Genomic DNA, 12,868 nt, shown 5'->3' on the forward strand with positions numbered 1-12,868 from the left:
CTATTTTGAAGCTCATGATCGGTATCATAAATGTATAACTGCAAGTAACGTGGCCTTGAACCTTGATTCGGATGAAAACCTCCTATTTTGTGATAACACTACGCCAAATAAGGGAAAAGAGGGCGCTTATTTTGGCCTATAAGAGCGCTTTTAAGCGCCCTCTAAAGTGGCGCTGACATAGGTAAAGACAGCGCTTTGTTTTCCTGGAGAAAGCGCTCTCTAAAGTGGCCCTTTAAGGGCCACATTATAGTGCGCTTTCAGAAAAAAGCGCCCTCTGGAGTGGTCCATAAAGGGCCACCTTAGAGGGCGCTTTCTGGACAAAGCGCCCTCTAAAGTTGTCAATGTAAAGTGTTTAGAGGGCGCTTCCTACAGAAAGCGCCCTCTAAAGTGTTAGTTATTTTAAAAAAATTTGTTTGAAAAACAGTGGGTATTTAATTGGGAACCTGTTCGCATGCTGCAAAAGTGTAAAATTCATATTGATTTCATCCTTTAATCCAATGTTATACACCATTAATCCATTGATATATACAACATGAATCCATTTATATACAATATTAATCCTCCATATATACAACATTAATATATTGAATCCATTTATATACAATATTAATATCAAAACTTAAACTCGACTTATACATTAACTTTCATTGGAATGATATGTAAGTAACCATATACTCATATAAACATCACTCTCCAAAACTGATACATTATAATAAGGTAGTCAGTAAAATCCTTTTAGAGCAGCATACAAATTATGTGCTTAGATATGCAGTTATGTAATAAAAAGTTGTAACAGACACAAACAACATTAAGCAGTAGCAATTTTAGAAGACAGACACGCGTCGACGGCCTCTCCAACCGTCAGAAAAACCCACTCTTTCCCAATTTTGTCCACAAAGTGAGCAAGCTTCAGCTTGTGAATTACCAGCCACCTTGGATTCACCATAGCTAGCTGCAAAAATCATATAGCACAAGTGTTACAGAAATGTTTCTTTCCAACCAAATTAAAATAATGCGACAATGATGGTTAACTCGGTTCTTATATTAGTCACAAGGAATGACAAATCACGGTAGTCTCACTTCTACGCCACGTGAAAGCAGCCGCTTATGCAATTCCTCGAGTGCTAGAATTCCGGAAGTATCAACGTTCATCAGGTCTATTAAATAGAAATCAAGACGATCATTTGAGTCATATCGATGTTAAAAATGTTAGTTAAAATTCTGAATTCTGAAAAAATAAACGTAGCGAAACTCACTAGTCATGTCCATAATTATGGCTCGAACATTTCCTTTAGCAATTTCTTGAATCTCGTCTTCTTCCACGACCCACTTGAGTATTCTGGAACAAGCGAAAAAAGTTTCATACATGGCTGTTATTAAGGGATATTACTAAATCCCTTTTCGAGATCATTTGTTAAGTGCTTGCCTTTCTTTGACAAAATTCGCATTCGCGAAGCAGAGTGAGCCGGAACTTATGCGAATCACTACAATGCCTGGTGTGCTTATGGCCATCGGATATTGAGTAACATCACAAAAGGCTTCCGTTCTTAGAACTCGTCCTAGAATTTCTACTCCCGGTTGAATCGATTGTATTAGTATCTTCGTAAACGAGATTGTCACCTGTGCATCCGTAAAAAAGAAAAACACTTGAAACTTTGGAATCATGAATCCTAGAACTTATACAATACGCATCTCTCAGTTGGTGACTTTACTTGGAAGACAAGTAAGCAATAAAAAAAACTATGACATGATCTCATAAGAAGGTCTCCGATATCAGACGCGTATAACAATTTAGTCCTTTAAATCATCAGAGTTTGGGAGTATTCTATGACTTACGGCTACAAGAAGACCGATCTCTACAGATGCAAACAAGACGCCGAAGAAGGCACCAATGCATGCAAGAAAGTCTAACTTGTCAACCTTCCAGATATAGCGAGCCTCATTTAAATCAATTAGTCCAGGAAGCGCGGAAAGGATGATAGAAGCAAGGATAGCCATAGGTGTGTAGTATAAAAGCCTTGCAAATAATTGCAGGAACAAAATCACAGTAACTGCCATCACAATATTCAATACCGCTGTTTGACATCCTGCGCTGAAATTAACCGCTGTCCTTGAAAAAGAACCTGCAGCAAGAAAATGTAACAAAAGAGCCTTAAGCCAAACCTCAAAATGCCCTCAAAATTATCTATGTTAATGATTAACATACGACAGTACCGGTTGCGACATAGCATGAAGTTAAAGATCCTGCAACGTTCATGATTCCCATTGATAACATTTCTCTATTCCCATCAAGTTGGTATCCCTTAATCGAAGCGAAAGATCGACCAACAGCCATCGCTTCCTGAATCAGAAGTTCATATGGACTACAAATTATAATTTAGAAATCATAATTTTGAAAAAAATTAGGCAAGAGACTACTATTAGCTTACAGTTAGCGCGATAACCGCACAGACTAATCTGATTTTGGCCGCTTGCCCGACATTTTGACCATGGAATTGTAACTGATGAACTGAACTCTGATTCAATCCTCCTTTGACATGTTTTATCACATTAACTCCTTGTTTATCAGCTTTCGATAAATACACAATTAAAGTCGATAGAATAACCGATAGAAGAGGAGCAATCGCAGGCAACCAGAAAAGTTTTTTGTTTCTTCTTCCCTAAAACGAAACAATATCATTCATTCAATACATATATCATAGCGAAGTAACGATATTCGAATACTAGAATTATCATTACTTACGATGAAGCGAGTGACTAGAAGGAAAATCAAGAAAGAACACCCGAGGACGAAATTCATAGGACTCCACTGTCAAAATAGTAACCAAATATCAACAACAAGATCGACACAAATCCAATGATTCAAAACATACTTAAGCCAAAACATATACAAACTCACTTTTTCTTCAGAAGAAGTGATTTGCTGATGTAATGACTTATAAACAGAAACCAACACTGATACTGCATCAGTTTTTATGGTGAAATGAGTAATTCCCAGAAGACCCTTGAGCTGTTGAAGTCCGATAATGATTGTCGTTCCGGCCATGAATCCAACTAGTGCAGCATGTGAAAGAAAATCCACAAGAAACCCCAACCTGTAAACATTGAATAAGTAAAAAAATAAGCTATTTGGTTTAGAAGAAAATTTGCATGCCAATGAGAAAAAAAATCACCTGAAAATACCGAACCCGACTTGAAAATTTCCGGTAAAGAAGGTGACAGTGAAGACAAAATCTCTATAGGCATGAGGATTAGCAACAGGATCTTTGACTTTTGTGACCAAGGAAGATAACAGCATAGACACTACAGCTACAGGTCCAATTGCAATGTCTCTTGAGCTTCCCATTACAGCATAAATAAGAGGAGGAACAATACTTGTATCTGAATATAAATAAATTTTAACTCATCATTATCACTTTTGAGTCTTTCAAAAGATAATCCAAACATGCACAGCAGAAAAAGGCGACGGCGACGACGACGGTGAGGGAGGGAGAACGAACGGAGGACGAGAGTAATCGCAGTAGAGAGAAAACCCAGTTACGTAAACGAAATAGCATATAGCGAGGGAAAATAAAGAGACAGGCAGTATATGTTATAATTTTAATGTTTACTAAAGGGGACCTTAGAGGGCGCTTGTGTAAAAAAAGCGCCCTCTAAAGGGGGCCTAAGAGGGCGCTTCTAAAAGCTCTCTAAGGCTTTCCAAAAGCGCCTTATAAACTGGAAATGTACATGGACTTAGAGAGCGCTTTTTTAAAAGCGCCCTCTAAGGGTACCCTTAGAGGGCGCTTTCATAAACGCGCCCTCTATTGGTGTCCCTCCATTTTCTCATTATTTTTTCATTTCACTTTAGAGGGCGCTTTGTTACAAAAGCGCCCTCTAAAGTGCGCTGTCTATTCCAGTTGTTCGCTTCTTATTTTTTCTCTTCACTTTAGAGTGCGCTTTTGTAATAAAGCGCCCTCTAAGGTGCGCTGTCTATTCCAGTTTTTGGCGTAGTGTAAATTGCGCCTTGAGCACGAAATGTGTAAATACCACGACCAGTTGCAACCAAACTTTCGTCGACATGAACACCTAGTGAAGTAAACGACATTACATGGTTGTAACTTCTAATATGTTGTCTAAAATGTCTGCCTTCAGTAGAACTGTCTAAAAATAACTGTAACAACTCGTCAGGAGCAGGCACTTGTGAAATTGTCACCTTTCCACCTTTGCAACACATATCTTGAGAATCTCTATGAAACAATTTTGCATTGCATCGTCTACACTCACTCGAAGTAGGAAGTAGGGATTTTATTGTCATAACAGTATTTCGAAAATTTCTAGCAATGTTATGTCTTGATTCTGTGTTTTATTACATATAAAACATGCATTAAAAGAAATATACTTATTATATACATGGTGACTAACATGAAATAATATTTAAACAAAAAAAAAATACAATATATGGTATGGATTAAAAATACATAATCGTACCTTGATCAAAAACTGTTTGTGTTTCGTGAGTTTCAAAAGGTGAATTAATATTTTGCGAATGTGATTCTATAAAAGAAAGTATTGACTTCAATATAGAGTTATAGATGAAAAATAGCAACAATGTATAAATCTAAATGTGTGTTACTATCAATTTGAGTATAGACAGAATTGTACTTACCACAATCATTGTCATCAATATTTCTTATAAATGGTCTTGTTTCGTGGTTATCATTTTGTTGGAAAATCGGGAATGTAAAATTTTGATCTGTAAATTAGTATTGAATTAACATATCATCCAATTATTTTTGCATAACTAATTGATATTTTTTAAACATAAAGTATTAAAGTATAATCTATACAATAATTTAAAGTTTTTAACCCATGGATGGAACGCGACGGGCATATGTGGTACTCGGTCCAGCTTCATTGTCATGTGCTCGTTGATAAAACCGAGAAGCAAAATTGACATTTGTGAAGTCTTGAAATGGCATCATGGTTCTCATATCAGAAAGATCACATGTTTGAACTTGTTTTCCTTTGTCATTATTTTGTCTATAATTCGAACGCCTTCTAGCCAATTCTTCTTGTCTTTGCTCAACACTCATCCGCTGTCTTCGATGTCTTGCATTTTGTGTCCGTCTTTCTCTTTGACGTTGTCTTGAATCTTGACTACAAATATTTTCCATTATATTATTTTATCTGTAAAATTAAATGTAGTATTTAAAAATATCCAAACTTTGTATTTTTAATATGTTTATTACTAATAAATTAATCTTGAATATTGACTACGAATATAAAGGGAATACTTTCTTTTGGTGTAGCCTATTTTTCTATCATTTTTACCCTTATTTTATTGCATAATTTACCTAATAACTTCCAATAAAACCACTATTATTAACTTCCACGTAACTTTCTATTAATAAATTCCACATGCTTTATTTTTTAAAAATTAAATTATATTTAAATAAAAAATATCGTTTATATTTTCAATGATGTGTATTAAAAAAGCGGACAGACGGGCACGCGAGTGCCTGTCTGGACGCTAGTTTTATCCAAACTTTGTATTTTTAATATGTTTATTACTAATAAGTTAATAAAATTTACAAATGAAAAATATCAATAAATTAAAAAAGAAATTTGAATTTTCAAGGTTCATAGTGATGATAATGGTTGATTCACATACTATGGTTGATTCTACATATATTTGATTGTCATCTATTATTTGCCGACAAACAATCACCAGATAAATTAGAAAAAAATAGATTTGAAATAAATAACATTTTTCTACTGTGATTAAACTTCATGTGGATGCAATTAAGTTTTTATAGTGATTTTCATATGTTGATGCAAGTTTTTATAGTGCTTTTTCTACTATGATTAAATTTATTATTGATGCAAGTAAGTGATACTCTGTCTATGAAAATTGAATTTATGGAAGTTAATAGTAGTGAATTTTATGGAAGTTATCACATAAATTATACAATGAAATAACGGAAATATTTTACCTTTATTTTTCTTACAAATTGCTTCTTTAATGATGGTGAGAATGAGAATCTGTTGACGTATGTGACCAGATAAGATAGAGAATCATTGAAAATTATAATTTACTTACCATCAAACATCAAGAATAAAATTTGAGAAAGAGAATGTTAACAATAATAAAGATCATTAATAATAAAAATTGAATTGAATAAAAATGGAATAGAAACACATCAATAGAAAATATAGATAAACAATTGGAAAAAAATTAACAATACTAAAAAATGTATAGAAACAAAGAAGAAATAGGAGAGGATTTTTGTCTATATACATTGCTATTAGAAGTCCTCTGCGTGATGAGATGTATTCTTTATTTTTCTCATCCACTTTACTTTTATAAGATTATCATTTGAATTGCACAAACAATAAAAATTGAAAGTTCCACATGACTGGTTCACCTATATATCTTTCATATGCTCATTCCATCAATATTTTTTTTTCATTACGACAGTGCGATCTTCTTCCAAAACCAAAGACATGAATAAAAAACAACAAAATAATTAAGAATTAAGTAACCAAAAATAGTTACAATCACTAAAGTATAAGCATAATCTTGTAAATAGAACTGAAAATTAGAACCAAAGATGTGTGAGAATTGAGAACAACAAACAATAAAAGAAAATCAACTTCACAATTTTTTTATCATTTGTATCCATATCTGCAATATAGTTGTTGTAAGGATAAATAACTTACTCTATTTTTCTTCTTTTCTTCTAAATAAGAAATAACATGGCATGTCTTGCACTGATTTTTTAATCCATGATCAACAACTACATTGAACTTTAAGGGTAACACAATTTTAGACGTCAAAACAAAAACATTATATTACTTTAATATTGAACTCTGAAAATATGTAAGAATGAAACTAAATGAGAAATGTAAAAAAGAATATTAATTAATATTCAAATGAAGAGAAAAAACTAACCAATATATATATATATATATATATATATATATATATATATATATATATATATTTATATATATATATATATATATATATATATTATATATATATATATATATATATATATATATATATATATATATATATATATATAACCTTTCAACCTTCATTTTGTCTGAAACCTTTGAACCTTCATTTTGTGTGAAGAAATAGAAAACAATTATGATTCCAAAGCATTCTGATTTTAAAGTAATATTGAACTCTTAAAATCTGTAAGAATGAAACTAAATGAGAAATGCTATTAAAATCTGATTTTAAAGTAATATTTAAATGAAGAGAAAAAACTAACCAATATATATAACCTTTCAACCTTCATTTTGTCTGAAACCTTTCAACCTTCATTTTGTATGAAGAAATAGAAAACAATTATTATTCCAAAGCATTCAGATTTTAAAGTAATATTGAACTCTTATAATCTGTAAGAATGAAACTAAATGAGAAATGTAAAAAAGAATACTAATTAATATTCAAATGAAGAGAAAAAACTAACCAATATATATAACCTTTCAACCTTCATTTTGTCTGAAACCTTTCAACCTTCATTTTGTATGAAGAAATAGAAAACAATTATTATTCCAAAGCATTCAGATTTTTAAGTAATATTGAACTCTTATAATCTGTAAGAATGAAACTAAATGAGAAATGTAAAAAAGAATACTAATTAATATTCAAATGAAGAGAAAAAACTAACCAATATATATATAACCTTTCAACCTTCATTTTGTCTGAAGAAATAGAAAACAATTATGATTCCAAAGCATTCTGATTTTAAGGTATTTAAAGATTAAATAATTGTGTGGGGATCGGTTGAAAAATTAAAAAAAAGTTGTATGTGTGAGATAGGGGGTTATTGCCGCAAGTTATATAAATATTTTTCTTTTATAGTCAACATGTAACAACAAATTTTATTCACTAAAAATAAAAGAAAAAATAAATAAATATAAAGAGTATAATGGATAAATATAAATCATATTTTATATTTAAATATAATTTTAAAAAATTACAGTATGTACAAGTTAAAAATAGAAAGCGGAAGTGAGAGAGGGAGTCAATATTAAGTGGAAGTTATTGCCGCAAGTTATATTAACATTTATCTTTTATAGTCAACAGGTAACAACAACTTTTATCCATTAAAAATAAAAGAAAAAATAAATAAATATAAAGAGTATAATGGATAAATATAAATCATATTTTATATTTAAATATAATTTTAAAAAATTACAGTATGTGGAAGTTAATAATAGAAAGTGGAAGTATTGAAGGGGTTAATATTAAGTGAAAGTTATTGCCGCAAGTTATATAAATATTTTCTTTTATAGACAACATGTAACAACAAATTTTATCCATTAAAAATAAAAGAAAAAATAAATAAATATAAAGAGTACAATGGATAAATATAAATCATATTTTATATTTAAATATAATTTAAAAAATTATAGTATGTGGAAGTTAATAATAGAAAGTGGAAGTGAGAGAGGGAGTTAATATTAAGTAGGAGTTATTGCCGCAAGTTATATAAATATTTTTCTTTTATAGTCAACATGTAACAACAAATTTTATTCATTAAAAATAAAATAAAAAAGAAATAAATATAAAGAGTATAATGGATAAATATAAATCATATTTTATAATTAAATATAATTTTAAAAAATTACAGTATGTTGAAGTTAATAATAGAAAGTGGAAGTGAGAGAGGAGGTTAATATTAAGTGGAAGTTATTGTCGCAAGTTATATAAATATTTTTCTTTTATAGTCATCCTGGAACAACAAATTTTATCCATTAAAAATAAAATAAAAAATAAATAAATATAAAGAGTATAATGGATAAATATAAATCATATTTTATATTTAAATATAATTTTAAAACATTACAGTATGTGGAAGTTAATAATAGAAAATGGAAGTGAGAGAGGAGGTTAATATTAAGTGGAAGTTATTGCCGCAGGTTATATAAATATTTTTCTTTTATAGTCAACATGTAACAACAAATTTTATCCGTTAAAAATAAAATAAAAAATAAATAAATATAAAGAGTATAATGGATAAATATAAATCATATTTTATATTGAAATATAATTTTAAAAAATTACAGTATGTGAAAGTTAATATTAGAAAGTGGAAGTGAGAGAGGAGATTAATATTAAGTGGAAGTTATTGCCGCAAGATATATAAATATTTTTTCTTTTATAGTCAACATGTAACAATAAATTTTATCCATTTAAAATAAAAGAAAAAATAAATAAATATAAAGGGTATAATGGAAAATATAAATCATATTTTATATTCAAATATAATTTTAAAAAATTACAGTATATGGAAGTTAATAATAAAAAGTGGAAGTTAATAGTAAGAAGTTATATAGAAGTTGATAATAGTGGTTTAATAAGTAAAATATACAATAAAGTAAGGGTAAAAATGATAGAAAAAAGGGCTACACAAAATCCAAATTTTCCTTTTATATATTGTTATAGATTATAATACTCATCGTTTTAAATTATGATTTTAAATTACAGTCTACTATCTTAATTGCATCTGCAATATTATTATGTAATAGTCTTTTTAATAGTATTAGATCCTAATTGCAGTGTGAATTAAAATCATGGGCTTGATCGCCATTAAAAATCATATCAAACAATTTTGCACATGTTTTCATCAAAACTCAAAATTTTATGACTTAAAAAGACAATTTACTTCTTATGTAATGAAATTTCTTAACATAAAATATTCTTTTAACGATACATATAAACATCTCTAAATTAAAATTTACACTACAATGACCACAATGCAATTAGAAGCGCAATGACAACAATCGTTAAACTCAAAAACTACAATTTAAAACAATGACAACGCCTACTTGTAAGACTATTAAGAAACTGGCCTAACAGTTCATTTTAAATGGATTTAACAAGTGTAATTTTTATATTAGTGATCTTGTATATAAAAATATTAATCTAAAAGCAACATATTTTAAAAATCTCAAAAGTTTAAAAAAATTATTACAACTCTTATATAAAAAGAAAAAGTATTAAAAAAACTCCTTTGAAACCAAACAATATTAAAACTAGGTTTTAAAAGTGAATTTTGTGTAAAAAAATTACATTACATCTTACGATAACCATTTAAAAATAGTCATCTCTATTGTGCAAAAGAATTATACATAGAGAAGATATTAGCCTTGTACGATTACCATTTTTAAAAAACAGTTATCTTTATTGTGAAAAAAATATTTTTAATTTAAAATTTATTATAATTTGTCAAGTTATAATATTTTGTTTAATTTTTGAAAAGAAATTAATAATGACTACACTGTTATTTGGAACGTGATTTTCACGCCACAAAGGTGAAAATCACATCACAAAGCTAAATTAACGTCATAGTTATTCACAAGGCAGAGGCTATTGCGGCAACGTTTTTGTCATGTGAAAATCACGCCATAATGTTGTTTCGTGATTTTCACGTCACACCCTTTTGCCACGTGAATTTCACGTCACATAATTCTGCTGCAATTCTACTGTGCAGCAGGTCTGCTGGAGAAGTTTGTAGGTTTGACACATGAAATTTATAACAAAAATATATGTTTTACATCGTATTTTCCACTTCACTAATTTGAAAAACTATTAATAATTAGCGTCGTGTTTTCCGTGTCAGAGTTAATTTTTTTTATTAAATAAATGAAAAAACAAAATTAATAATAAAAAATTTATAAATTTATTTACTGTCAAAAATATTAATTACAATTAATAATTTAAAATATTAATATTTTCAAATAAAAATTAGAAATATAAATTTCAATTAAAAATGATTAAATTCAAAATAATTATAAATATTTTTTAAAAATTAATATTTAAAAGTAAAATGACAATAAAAAAATCACTCAATATCATTATCCTCCTCATCATCCCTAGCTTCGTCCACATCATCATCATCCACATCACCGTCCATTGAATTATTTGTTTGGTTCCCTTGTTGTAAGAGCAATTGTCGCATTATTTCCTCCATCTCATTTTGTCTCTTCTTTATTTCCTCCATTTGGGCATTTATGGCCGCAACACATTCTGCCACCTCGCGTCTTTCCTCAGTTAGCGTCAATTGTCACATTGTTTCCATCGTTCGAGGTATCAATGGTTATGGACGTGACGATCCTTTTCCATCTACAACTCTTTCAAATAATATTCTATTCCCTAGTATGTAGTTCTCGACCAAAGATCCATCATCAAATAAACACCCGTTAGGACTTCTCCCGTGAATTACTAAATTCCAAATATAAAGGTTCACACGATCATCAATTGGGTTTGAACATATCAGAGTATATTGAGGATTTTGAACTAAAAATTCTACGAGCAACTTTTCATAGTCCTTCTACACGTACAAGAAAAAATTTCAATTAAATATAGTTTAAACAATTTAGTTATATAGAAGAATTAAATTAAATAAAATAGTAAAATATAGTCACTTGATTTTCATGCCACAAACAACATTAAACTAGTTTTCACATGAAAATCACGCCACAACTTTGCCATTAGATGTTAATAAAACTTAAACAATTTATTCATATACATAAATTAATTTAAATAAAATAATACAATATAAACAACTTACCAAAGCTAACCTGGTACATTCGTTAACAAATTCCCCCAGTTTTTTGGTATGAGTCTTTACAATCAGCTCATTCGTTCGCGGGTGTCTCCCTAAATCCTTAGACTAATTTGGAAAATAACTTTAATTAAAAAATATATAGTAAATAAAAATATACCTTAAAAAAGTAGTTATAATTACCATGCGTCGAACATGTTCGGCGATACTAATGCTTCCAACTGCACTGAGGTGACCCCTCAGATGCTCTAATTTTCTTTGCATTTTCAAATCTTTCCTTAAAATCAGGTGTATCCCAATAGACAATAAGTTCATAAAAAAACTTTCTTTCGTATTCAATTAGGACAAACACTTTGCTCTTCCAAACCATGTTTTGCATGTCAGAAAGTCGGACTGCTATTCTGCCCCGCTAATTATTTCAATCCTAGCCTTCTCAATTACTTCCCACGTACACTTTTCCTGCAATGTTGTATGACATTCAAATTAATTGTTAGATAATTATAATTAAAAAGATTAATTTAAATAACAATAACTTAAAATAAATTAATTATATCTTAAATTTGCTAAACTAAGCATCTTTCTCACTCTTGGAAAGTTCTTGAAATCTCTTCCAAGGTCTTATCTACATTTGTTGAATAACATAATTTATACATTGGGCAGCAATCTGACTCAACTCAAAACTAAACAACAACAATTTGAATAAGTATTATTAAATTTGAAAGAAGGCAACATGTTTACTTAAATTCAGGCGGAAATACTTCTTTCAACATACAGAGAATGATTGGAATATTTTGATCCAAATTAATGATGTCGTCCATTCATAAAGCTGACGCACAAATATCGTTAAAAAATTGACTAATTTCAGTTAGTGGAAACAATCATTCTATGGAAACATGGAAATCATGACTTTTCATGGAAATCATGACTTTTCATTCCATGCATCATCCTAGTGTTGGGGTCGGCACACCATGCTAAGTTTGAAGTATAACCATCACGTATTCTCACTCATTTAACCATCAACAAACCTCTTTAGCTTCTTGAAAAGTTAAACTGTAAGTAGCCTTGGGTTTTAATAATTTTCCATTCGGTTGAGGCTTCAACTCCATCTCTTTTCGATTACACCAAAATTCTATGTCTTTTCTAGCCTTCTCATTATCTTTTATTTTGCGATGAACATCAATCACTATGTTAAATAGATTATCAAAAAAATTCTTCTCCATATGCATAACATCAAGATTATGTCGCAATAAATTATCTTCCCTATATGAGAGGTCCCAAAATATACTTCTTTTTGTCCA

The 12,868-nt window shown here is 29.6% G+C and overlaps 1 protein-coding gene across 1 annotated transcript; it reads right to left on the bottom strand.

The window, feature by feature from the left end:
- Positions 1–653: 653 nt before the first annotated feature.
- LOC127115281 (low affinity sulfate transporter 3) lies at positions 654–5,156 on the bottom strand. The gene is made up of 14 exons (XM_051046860.1): positions 4,850–5,156; positions 4,649–4,735; positions 4,471–4,536; positions 4,030–4,338; positions 3,174–3,381; positions 2,900–3,095; positions 2,744–2,809; positions 2,430–2,660; positions 2,215–2,341; positions 1,837–2,123; positions 1,427–1,620; positions 1,257–1,339; positions 1,081–1,157; positions 654–952 (listed from the first exon to the last, which is right to left on the bottom strand). The coding sequence occupies exons 1-14, from the start codon at positions 5,154–5,156 to the stop codon at positions 809–811; spliced, it is 2,382 nt and encodes a 793-aa protein (XP_050902817.1). The 3' UTR covers positions 654–808.
- Between the last annotated feature and the right edge of the window lie 7,712 nt (positions 5,157–12,868).

This window comes from Lathyrus oleraceus, chromosome 1, assembly GCF_024323335.1.
Source record: "Lathyrus oleraceus cultivar Zhongwan6 chromosome 1, CAAS_Psat_ZW6_1.0, whole genome shotgun sequence".
Classification (NCBI taxonomy): Eukaryota; Viridiplantae; Streptophyta; class Magnoliopsida; order Fabales; family Fabaceae; genus Lathyrus; species Lathyrus oleraceus.